Source organism: Mobula hypostoma, chromosome 21 (genome assembly GCF_963921235.1).
Source record: "Mobula hypostoma chromosome 21, sMobHyp1.1, whole genome shotgun sequence".
Lineage (NCBI taxonomy): Eukaryota > Metazoa > Chordata > Chondrichthyes > Myliobatiformes > Myliobatidae > Mobula > Mobula hypostoma.
In genome coordinates, this window is record NC_086117.1 from 62414304 (window position 1) to 62426602 (window position 12299).

Consider the following 12299-nt stretch of genomic DNA (forward strand, 5'->3'; position numbering starts at 1 on the left):
CTCAATATATAGAAGGCTGCACCGGGAGCACCGGACGCAGTATATCACCCCAGCCGACACACAGGTGAAGGGTCGCCTCACCTAGAAGGACTGTCTGGAGCCCTGAATGGTAACGAAGGCTGTCAGGTATCTCATTTTCTCTGAACACCTACGCTCTGTCCACCAGAGAAAGTAGGATCTCCCAGTGGCCACAGATTTTAATTTCCTGTCCTATTCCCATTCTGATATGTCTATCCATGGCCTCCTCTACGGTCAAGATGAAGCCACACTCAGGTTGGAGGAACAACACCTTATATTCCGAAGGGTCTCGGCCCAAAACGTCGACTGTACCTCTTCCTAGAGATGCTGCCTGGCCTGCTGCGTTCATCAGCAACCTTGATGTGTCTTGCTTGAACTTCCAGCATCTGCAGAATTCCTCGTGTTTACCTTATATTCCGTCTGGGTAGTCTCCAACCTGATGGCATGAACATTGACTTCTCTAACTTCCGTTAATGCCCCTCCTCCCCTTCTTATCCCATCCCTTATTTATTTTTTATATTTTTCCTTTTCTTTCTCTCTCTCTGTCCCTCTCACTATAACTCCTTGCCTGCTCTCCATCTTCCTCTGGTTCTCCTCTCCTCCCGTCCCATGATCCTCTCATGTCCCTTTTGCAAATCATCTTTCCAGCTCTTGTCTCCATCCCTCCCCCTCCTGTCTTCTCCTATCATTTCGGATCTCCCCCTCCCACTTTCAAATCTCATACTACTTCTTCTTTCAGTTAGTCCTGACGAAGGATCTCGGCCCAAAACGTCCACTGTACTTCTTCCTATAGATGCTACCTGGCCTGCTACGTTCCACCAGCATTTTGTGTGTGTTGCTTGAATTTCCTCGTGTTTGCATAAAGAAAAATTAAGGCTATTTTAAGTAACTTAGAGATTTTAGAAAGTGATGTCCAGCTTCAGCTGAAAAGGCTGAAAGTTAATGAAGCTCCAGGGCCAGATAACATACATCTAAAGATACTTATAGATCTGCCATTATATATACAAACCCCTAACCCAAGGGTCCCTAATCTTTTTGCACTGCGGACCGGTTTCATATTGACAATATTCTTGCGGACCGGCCGACGGGGGCGGGGGGAGATGGTAGGGTTGCCAACGGCCAAGAGTAGCAGTCAAATACGTTGGGTTTACCCAGATTAAGACTACAATGACCATGAAGCCTTGCGCGGGCACAAGTGCGCATGCGTGACTTCCGCATTCGTGTACGTGCCGATTTTTTTCTGCCAATCGCTTTTGCCGATTCTGTCCGGGGGGGGGCGGGGTGTTAATCACGGCCGGAATATTGGTGAGAAGTAGCTAATACACTCACTTTCGTTTCTAAAAGGGTTTATCTACGAATTTAATATTAAACACACAGCGCATATTTTCCTCGCATGAACATAGCGATAAGTCAATTATCAGGGCAGGGGAGCTTGAAGTAAGTATTGAAAGAATTTCCAGTAGAAGTGGCAGAAGCAAGTTCGATATTATCATTTAATGAAAAATTGGATAGGTATATGGACAGGAAAGGAATGGAGGGTTATGGGCTGAGTGCAGGTCGGTGGGACTAGGTGAGAGTAGCGTTCAGCACGGACTAGAAGGGCAGAGATGGCCTGTTTCCGTGCTGTAATTGTTATATGAGTCAATAGCATCATAACATTTTAAGTAACGTTTGGATATTAAACGCACAGCACGTATTTTTCCCGTATGAACATATAAAATCATTGCAACACACCAATATCGCTGAATCAGTGGGAGCCCTGGGCTCGTTTCCCTGCAACAAGGCGGTGCCATCGAGGGGTGACGGGAGACGGCGATACTCGAACGGGGTGCCTTATGTCCAGCCTATTCCGCAATTTAGTTTTTGTTACATTCATTGCAGAGATACGTTGGAAATGGAAGCAACGTTTTCAGTGCTTTCGTGGCTATCTCAGAATATTTAGCCTTGACTTTGATCCAGAATGCCGGCAGAGATGTTATGTCAAACATACTTTTCAGCCGGCTGTCATTTGCAAGCTCGAGGAGTTGATCTCCTTCCCGCGCTGACATGGATGACGCGCGGGTAATGGCTCAACAGTGGCCGTGACAGGGAGTGAGGAAAGGTGCAGCTGACTCATATCGCCAAATCATATCGATTCCTCGTAGCGCATGCTTTGCGGCCCGGCACCGGTCCGCGGCCTGGTGGTTGGGGACCGCTGCCCTAACGTGTATTTTTCAAAAGTCACTGAAGCTTGGTGAAATCTCTAAGGCCTGGAAATGGGCTAACGTTGTCCCAGTATATAAGGGTGACCACACTGATCCTGGTAACCACAGACCAGGAAGATGAACATGTATCGCAGGTAAGATAACGAAAACATTAATGAAGAATGAGAAGGAAAAGCAGATAACAAGAACAGGCATGTTACTAGAAAGCCAGCACAGGTTCAGAAATGGGAATTCATGTTTTACTAGTGGCTGGAGTTCTATGAAGAGGCAACTAAAATTTATAACAACAATATAGTGGTTGATATCATTTACCTGGACTTTCAGAAGGCTTTTGACAAGGTACTCCACGAGAGGTTAATAATTAAATTACAGGAGGTGGGGATTCAGGGTAAGGTGTGCAAATGGCTGCAGAACTGGCTCAAAAACAGAAAAGGAGTTATGGTGGGAGGATCATTTTCACACCTAGAACATATTAAAAGTGGGGTACTGCAGGGATCAGCTTTGGGGCTGCTGCTGTTTTTAGTTTACACTAATGATTTGGTTAAGCACATAACAATTAAACTAGTAAAGTTTGCTAATGTCACAAAATTAGGAGAACAGGCTGAAAGCATTCAGGCAGCAGAATCAATACAGTTAGATCTAAACAAAATCCAGATGTGGTCAGATAAATGGCAGATGAAATTTAATGAATGAGAGCAAAAAATGTACATCGGCTGACTAGTTGTTTGAAAATCTGACAGCAGAGGGGCAGATGCTGTTCCTGAAACATGGACAGTGTCTTCAAGCTCCTGTACCTCCTTCCTGATGGTAACAGAACAAGATGCTGAGAAATTCAAGCATTCAATAAAATGATGTGATTCACACACTAGATTATCCAAAGACAGATAATGCTTTAAGGTTTTATTTCAAACATAGAAAGTTCAAAAACAGGGAAAGGCAGTTGAAAATGACTCGAAGGTACAAATATTTCAATCCATTAATAAATGAACAGATTACATTAGGCTGTATGTTTTGGACTGGGTATTTATGTTGATAAAATCAGTACTATAAAAGCTGATCAGAGACCTACAGCTTATGTGGCAAACTGCATTGACAAGGGCCACACTGTTCAAAGAGTCTCTCACCTTTCATCTTTATTATACTCAAGGTACTCAGCTGGTTTGGAGAATGCTATCCTATCTAAACATGTTTCAAAGCATCATGTCTGGCTTTGCTGTGTACAATTATCCATCTAACCCAGGGCTTCCCAGCCTTTTTTTATTCCATGGACTCCTACCAATAACCGAGGGGTCTGTAGACCCCAGGTTGGGAACCCCTGGTCTCACCAATGTTCAATTGCATTACCATGCAAAGTAAAGTTACACCAGGGTTATCCTTGTGTCCTTCTGAAGCAGTTCATCACTTCTTCAAGCAGGAGCAAGTTCTCAAAATACTTGCATTGTGGTGCACTGCTCATAGACGGGCTGAGAGAAAGAAAGCTATACAGGCAGAGTAATCACAGCTGGAAATCTTCACTCAATTCCTATGAAGAGATGACCATAAAATCATTTTGCTCATTACAACTCAGTGGCCACTTTTATCAGGAACCTCCTGTACCTAATAATGTGGCCACTGTGTGTAGGTTTATGGTCTTCTGCTGCTGTAGCCCATCCACTTCAAGGTTCAAATGTTGTGTGTTCAAAGATGCTCTTCTGCACGTGGCTATTTGAGTTACTGTTGCCTTCCTGTCAGCTTGAACCAGCCTGTCCATTCTCCCCTGGCCTCTCTCATTAACAAGGCGCTTTTGCCCACAAAACTGCCATTCATGTTTTTTATTTGCACAATTCTCTGTAAACTCTAGAGATTTGTGTGTGAAAATCCAGCAGTTTCTGAGATACTCAAACCACCCTGTCTGGCACCAACGATCAGTCAGATCACCTTTCTTCCCCATTCTGATGTTTGGGCTGAATGACAACTGAACCTCCTGACCATGTCAGCATGCTTTTATGCATTGAGTTGCTGCCACATGATTAGCTGATTAGAAAGTTGCATTTACCAGGTATAGCGAATAAAGTGGCCACTGTATATTGCAGAACTGCAGAGCTAGACCAGCCTGATATCAGTGTACATGAAGTATTTCAGTTATTTATTTGGAGGTGATTTGCAAAATGCATCTTGATTAATATACTTCTGGCGGGAAACAACAAAAAGAGAAAAGTAACCAAAGTTATCAAGCACAAGAAAGTCTGCGGATGTGGAAATCCCAAACACACACAAAGTGCTGGGGAAGCTCAGCAAGTCAGGCAGCGTCTATGGACGGAGTAAACAGTTGACGTTTCTGGCAGACCCCTGGTCACAACTGGAAAGGAAGGAAGTGGGGGGAGGGCAGGAAGAAGTGCAAGGTGGCAGGTGAAAGGTGAAACTGGGAGGGGGAGGGGTGAAGAACAGAGCTGGGAAGTTGATTAGTGAAAAGAGAAAGGGCTGGAGAAGAGGGTGCTGATAGGAGAGGGCAGACGACCATGGAAGGAAGGGAATGAGGAGCAGCACCAGAGGGAGGTGATGGGCAGGTAAGGAGTAAAGCTGAGAGAGGGTAATAGAAATCTGAAGGTGGGAGGCAACCCAGATGGAATATAAGGTGTTGCTCCTCCAGTCTGAGTGTCGCCTCATTGCAAAAGTTATCAAACAGATGGATTGCCCACACTTGGTATTTAGAAGCAACTCGACACAAGTGTTTAAATAAAATTAGCAGCGTTTCAAAAAAATATATATCAGCATTAAGTTAAAAGCTACTTTAAAATGCAAGAAGCAATTAAACAAGTGCATTAAAGTGAAACTAATCTGGTGCTTTTGTGAATTCATTGGTGACATTTGCAGAATTTACAAGGGGTTTGGAAGCTCTCAGTTCTAAACAGTTCCACAAGAGTGTGGAAACTGATCTTGCATTAAGAAATTAGTTTGGATGAAGCTAACATGAGAAACATGCTGATCTGTATTAGCCATAGAAAACTTAAATTAAGGACACACACTGGATACCTTATTTGTTGATTTTGATTCAATGGTCAACAAGGCTTGGTCCATCTGCAGAATGGGTACCGAATACCACTCACACAGATATGAACATAAATTAACAGATGGGTGCATATCATATAGACAGCTACGACACAACATCTATGGTCGACCACAACCAGTGGAGGGCCTCATAGAAGGCCATCTTCTCCCTGATGTTTAAAATCAGGCAGTTCAGCAGAGACCCGCAGTCTACAGGCTTGAAGGTATGAAGCCTTGCAAAATCCAGTGGGTTAATCTGAGACCAGCACAGTGACCAGAGCCGAGACTGACCGTCGCTCGGCACAATTAACGGCCTTGAGCTCAATGTTCGGTGTTCAAACTTTAATGGCCCCAGGTCAGCTTATCTGCTCACAACCTCCCTCATACTGTGGGAGCTTGCTATGCATAGATAGCATCTGCGGCTCCCGTGGTTGGCAGCTCATCTTGGAGAAGGGAATTCCTGATCTCAAACCAACGCTGTCTTACGGCTACACCCACTCATGGGGAAGGCTTCGGGAATAAACCCTGAGGGAAAAATCCAGAACTGGCTTCCCTAAGGCAGTCCTACGTAGAGTTCAACACTGACTGGCAACTCCTGTGGCACTATTGGTGCCAAACTGTGTCAGCCAAGTCAAATTTATTTATAAAGCTCATTTAAGAACAACCCATGTTGACCAAAGTGCTGTACAAACCATAACGGGTAGCTAAAATCACAAATACAAGAAACACAGATATAAACAACAAGGCACACAGCTTATAGACACAAAATAAACAACACATGAGCCTAGGCACAAGCCAAAAATCAGCCACATCAGGAAGATTCAAACACCAGTGAATAAAGGTAAGTTTTAAGCCTGGACTTAAAAGAGTCAATGGAGGGGACAGATCTGATAGGGAGGGGAAAGCTGTTCCACAGCCTAGGGGCTACAACAGCAAAGGAGAGGTCACCCCTGAACTTAAATTTAGATCGCGGGACAACCAGGAGCCTGAGGGACCCGGAAGTGGAATCAGGGGTTATGAAGGTCTGCGATATAGCAGGGGGCCAGCCCATTTATGGCTTTATAAACAAACAGGAGGAGCTTAAAATCAATTCTAAACTGTACTGGTAGCCAGTGTCTGCCGTTCCTTTGGGTTCATCAGATGTGTTTGGGGGGGGGGGGCTGCTACATAGGCAACAGTTTGCTCTCTGCCCCAGGTTTGCATATCTAAACAGCTAGGACTCAACATCCATGGTTGACCCTGACCAACAGATGCCTACAAGATGTGTAAGGGCCTACTGTATCCTCCACACTTGCAGTTAGTTCCAGTGAGGTTGACACAACAGATTCACAACTCCTGTGCCTTTATGTCGTGGGGGTTGCCAAGAATGGCAATGAGCTCTTCGGGGTTCATAGATGGCCTCTATTGCAATGTTTAAGGCATCAACAAAAGAAAACCACGCTTCTAAAGATTCTCATGTCAAAGAAATGCAAGCCAAAGGTCCCATGAAGGGGTAGCCAATCAGAACCGAGGCAAGTGAATGGGGCGGGGGGGGGGCTGCTATATAACATGAGCCTTCCCACAGTGAAACACCAACAACTGCGCACTGAGGATATCACCTCGACTGTTGGCGAAACGTCTGCAAGCTAATTGCCAGGCTTGAACTCCACAACATCAAATGCCTCAACAAGAGCTACCAATATCCTGTGCTTTGACCTTTCCCAACCCTGGGAGCTTGTGGGTAAAGGTCAGATGTAGTGATCTGTACGTTTCTTTATAAAAACAAAGAAAAAATAACAGGCTGTGGAATCAAGAATACAAATTTGATTCTGGACCAATTGCTTCACTTGTTATTTCCATATCCTTTGTTTAAAGCCAATGGTGTGTATTGTTACTAACAGGTATAGAATGAAGCACAAAAATTCCCTTACTCCTGAAGAGAACTGGTGCTTTAACAAACTTATCACAGAAGCAGCCAAGTGGTTACAGCATTGCACACCATAAACAGACCAGGAAGTGCCTCACTATCCATTCCAATGCATGGTTTCGTTCAACAGTCGAACTCCCCATTATATGCGGTGCTTAACCTTCCATGGCTGTGAAAATGGGTTAAAGGTCAAAGGCAAGAAACAACTGCAAAATGTGTTGCCTTTGTAGTGTAGCTGTTAGTGTGATTACAACTCGAGGCATCGGAATTTAATTCCAACATCATCTCTAAGGAGTCTGTACGTGCTCCTGTGGAATGGGCAAGTTTCCTCCGTGTGCTCCAGTTTCCTCCCACAGTCCAATGATGTACCCGGTTAGTAAGTTAATTGGCCATTGAAAACTTCCTCATGATCAGGCTGTGGTTTAATCGGGGGGGGGGGGGGAATTGCTGGGACAGCACAGTTTGAAGCGGCAGAATGGCCTGTTCCATGCTGTATCTCAATCAACAGGAATAGCTCCAATATTAAATGCACTCTGTTCAATAATAAAACTTGGGAAGAGGGACCAGGTTTTACAGGGTAATATATCTTCATTTAAAACTGTATTACATTCCACAAGCAAGTACTTAGAACCACAGTAACTCTGCTCACAGACACTCCTTTTGACATGATCTTAACTTTTAGAAAGGCAGTGTCCTGGAAATTTGCCGGGTACTTGATTAACAGAATGCTTCCCCTGGCAAAAGGGAATCCTGATTGTACTGCTCGGGGAAAAAAGTGATGAAATTAACAGCTTCTAATGGGTCAGCTCTGAGAAGCTCATCTCCTCCCCCCACCCCCCCCCAAAGAGGTGTCAATGCATCTCTCTCGTGAACAGCAGTGTTAGTGCTTCAGATTCTGGAGGACAGGGGGCTTAATATTTGAAGCACGCCTTTAAAGATATTTCTGATACAAAGACTTTCCTTTTGCTATGGGTGACTGGTGTTAACTGTTGCAAATTTATTGATGCTGGAGATATCAATCACCATAAAATTACGTACAGCTGTAGAAATAAGGTCAGATCACAGACAGTGAATGAAGGGAACAGACAGAACGTAACATTGCAAAGCGCGTCAAATGGTTAATCAAGTTTTAGAGAACTGTTCAGAACTATGGATAATTTTCAAGTGAGGGTTTTTGGCTCTTGTCAGTGATAAGAACATCAGTTAGGTCTGTTTAAACCACAGCTCCGCTCTTCCTTGCAAATTGACAGATTCATTTGAAAATGATTACACTATATGTAACATTACCAGTTCTATCTTTAAAAGAGTCAGTAAATCTGAATGCAGACAGAATACCAATTCAATCCATTCTCCAAAACTCAGAAGCTGATTTCATTGAGGACCAATTCTGAGATTCCGTGTATTCCTAAACTCTGACGTAGCATCTGAGTACAAAAAACCGCCACTTTCTTCGTTCAGTGGCTGTTGAGGCACACGCCATTGACTAGAGGCTAAATTGTTATGTTTTTCTTTAAAGTTTGCGTAACTGTCGATTAGTTGCTCCAATCTTGGACTCAACACGCTCCGTCTTGGTCGTCACGCGGTCAATAATCTCGTCTTGGTCATCGATTTCTGTTTGTAGGCCAATTGCGAGACCCCTCAGTCGCCCCAAGCCAGAAGACATCATATCTGTGATTAGAAGGGAAAGGAGGAAAATTCATTTATATTTCTGTAAAAAAAAACAGGAGAAAGGGGAACAAAAGAACAACAGGGGAACAGCTAGCTCCCCACCCTCCGCCCCGAGAAAGAAAATAACTAAGGGAACATATTTCTCAAAATGAAACTAATACAAACTTAAGTGTAGAGTGCAAGTCTAGATCTGACATGGAGAGGCTCAGCAACTTTAAATTCCTGAATGTTACTATTTCAGAATTTTACGTCCTGGACCCAACACGTAAATGCAATTGCGAAGAAAGCACAGCAGCACCATTACTTCCTTATGAGTCTGTGGAGATTTGGCATGACATCTAAAACTTTGTGTAGTGGTGAATATATTGACTGGCTGCATCATAGCTGGTATGGAAACACCAATGTTCTTGAAAAGAAAATCCTACAAAAGGTAGTGCATTTAGCCCAGAAATCCTTCCCAAACATTGAGCACATCTTCATGAAATGATGCTGTAGGAAAGCAGCATCCATCAGCAGAGGTCCCCACGTCCCAGGATATGCTCTCTTCTCGCTGCTGCCATCAGGTAGAAGATCCAAGATCCTCAGGACTCAAGTTCAAGAACAGTTACAACCATCAGGCTCTTGAACCAAAGGGGTTAATTACACTCACTTGCCCATCCATTGAGATGTTCCCACAACTAAAGATCTCTCTTTATCTTGTTATTTCATGTTCTCATTATTTATTGCTATTATTCATATTTGTATTTGCACAGTTTGTTGCCTTCTGCACTCTGGTTGATCTTTCATTGATCCTGTTATAGTAACTATTCTATAAGTTTGCTGAGTATGCCCACAGGAAAATCAAACGCAGGGTTGTATATCGTGACATACATATACTTTGATAATAAAATTTGCTTTGACTTTTGAAGTAGCAAGCTGGAAATTTTTAAGCTAAACAAATTTATTTTTGCATAATTTTGTTCTGCCACTCATTCACACGCTTCCACCAACATGTCCTTTCTCCTCCATACGAAAGGTACAAAGCTTCATTTATCAAAGTATAAATGTGGTATACAACACTGAGATTTGTCTTCTCCAGATAGCCATAGAACAAAGAAACACAATGAAAGTCATTCAAGACAAAAACATCAATCCTCCCCCATAAAAAATGAAACAAAAACTCACAAACCCACACATAAAAACAGATCGCTTCGTATGGAAAAACAAGGACATCAAACCTCAACCCCAAACCCTCTCTCACACACAACCAACCGATCACTGCACACAGAAACAGCATCAAACCTCAACCCCAAACCCTCTCTCACACACAACCAACCGATCACTGCACACAGAAACAGCATCAAACCTCAACCCCAAACCCCCTCTCACACACAACCAACCGATCACTGCACACAGAAACAGCATCAAACCTCAACCCCAAACCCTCTCTCACACACAACCAACCGATCACTGCACACAGAAACAGCATCAAACCTCAACCCCAAACCCTCTCTCACACAACCAACCGATCACTGCACACAGAAACAGCATCAAACCTCAACCCCAAACCCCCTCTCACACACAACCAACCGATCACTGCACACAGAAACAGCATCAAACCTCAACCCCAAACCCCCTCTCACACACAACCAACCGATCACTGCACACAGAAACAGCATCAAACCTCAACCCCAAACCCCTCTCTCACACACAACCAACCGATCACTGCACACAGAAACAGCATCAAACCTCAACCCCAAACCCCCTCTCACACACAACCAACCGATCACTGCACACAGAAACAGCATCAAACCTCAACCCCAAACCCTCTCTCACACACAACCAACCGATCACTGCACACAGAAACAGCATCAAACCTCAACCCCAAACCCCTCTCACACACAACCAACCGATCACTGCACACAGAAACAGCATCAAACCTCAACCCCAAACCCTCTCTCACACACAACCAACCGATCACTGCACACAGAAACAGCATCAAACCTCAACCCCAAACCCCCTCTCACACACAACCAACCGATCACTGCACACAGAAACAGCATCAAACCTCAAACCCAAACCCCCACTCACACACAACCAACCGATCACTGCACACAGAAACAGCATCAAACCTCAACCCCAAACCCTCTCTCACACACAACCAACCGATCACTGCACACAGAAACAGCATCAAACCTCAACCCCAAACCCCCTCTCACACACAACCAACCGATCACTGCACACAGAAACAGCATCAAACCTCAACCCCAAACCCTCTCTCACACACAACCAACCGATCACTGCACACAGAAACAGCATCAAACCTCAACCCCAAACCCCCTCTCACACACAACCAACCGATCACTGCACACAGAAACAGCATCAAACCTCAACCCCAAACCCCCTCTCACACACACAACCAACCGATCACTGCACACAGAAACAGCATCAAACCTCAACCCCAAACCCTCTCTCACACACAACCAACCGATCACTGCACACAGAAACAGCATCAAACCTCAACCCCAAACCCCCTCTCACACACAACCAACCGATCACTGCACACAGAAACAGCATCAAACCTCAACCCCAAACCCCCTCTCACACACAACCAACCGATCACTGCACACAGAAACAGCATCAAACCTCAACCCCAAACCCCCCTCTCACACACACAACCAACCGATCACTGCACACAGAAACAGCATCAAACCTCAACCCCAAACCCCCTCTCACACACAACCAACCGATCACTGCACACAGAAACAGCATCAAACCTCAACCCCAAACCCCCTCACACACAACCAACCGATCACTGCACACAGAAACAGCATCAAACCTCAACCCCAAACCCTCTCACACACACAACCAACCGATCACTGCACACAGAAACAGCATCAAACCTCAACCCCAAACCCCCTCTCACACACAACCAACCGATCACTGCACACAGAAACAGCATCAAACCTCAACCCCAAACCCCCTCTCACACACACAACCAACCGATCACTGCACACAGAAACAGCATCAAACCTCAACCCCAAACCCTCTCTCACACACAACCAACCGATCACTGCACACAGAAACAGCATCAAACCTCAACCCCAAACCCCCTCTCACACACAACCAACCGATCACTGCACACAGAAACAGCATCAAACCTCAACCCCAAACCCTCTCTCACACACAACCAACCGATCACTGCACACAGAAACAGCATCAAACCTCAACCCCAAACCCCCTCTCACACACAACCAACCGATCACTGCACACAGAAACAGCATCAAACCTCAACCCCAAACCCTCTCTCACACACAACCAACCGATCACTGCACACAGAAACAGCATCAAACCTCAACCCCAAACCCCCTCTCACACACAACCAACCGATCACTGCACACAGAAACAGCATCAAACCTCAACCCCAAACCCTCTCTCACACACACAACCAACCGATCACTGCACACAGAAACAGCATCAAACCTCAACCCCAAACC

At 44.8% G+C, this 12299-nt stretch overlaps 1 protein-coding gene across 1 annotated transcript in view; it reads right to left on the minus strand.

Annotated features, from left to right (window-relative positions):
* Window positions 1-8511: 8511 nt before the first annotated feature.
* snap29 (synaptosome associated protein 29) overlaps window positions 8512-12299 on the minus strand; it is a 60172-nt gene continuing 56384 nt past the window's right edge. Inside the window, exon 5 of the mRNA XM_063074138.1 lies at window positions 8512-8823. Within this exon, the coding sequence (XP_062930208.1) occupies window positions 8666-8823 (158 nt within the window). The 3' untranslated portion in view covers window positions 8512-8665. The remainder of the gene's footprint in view (window positions 8824-12299) is intronic.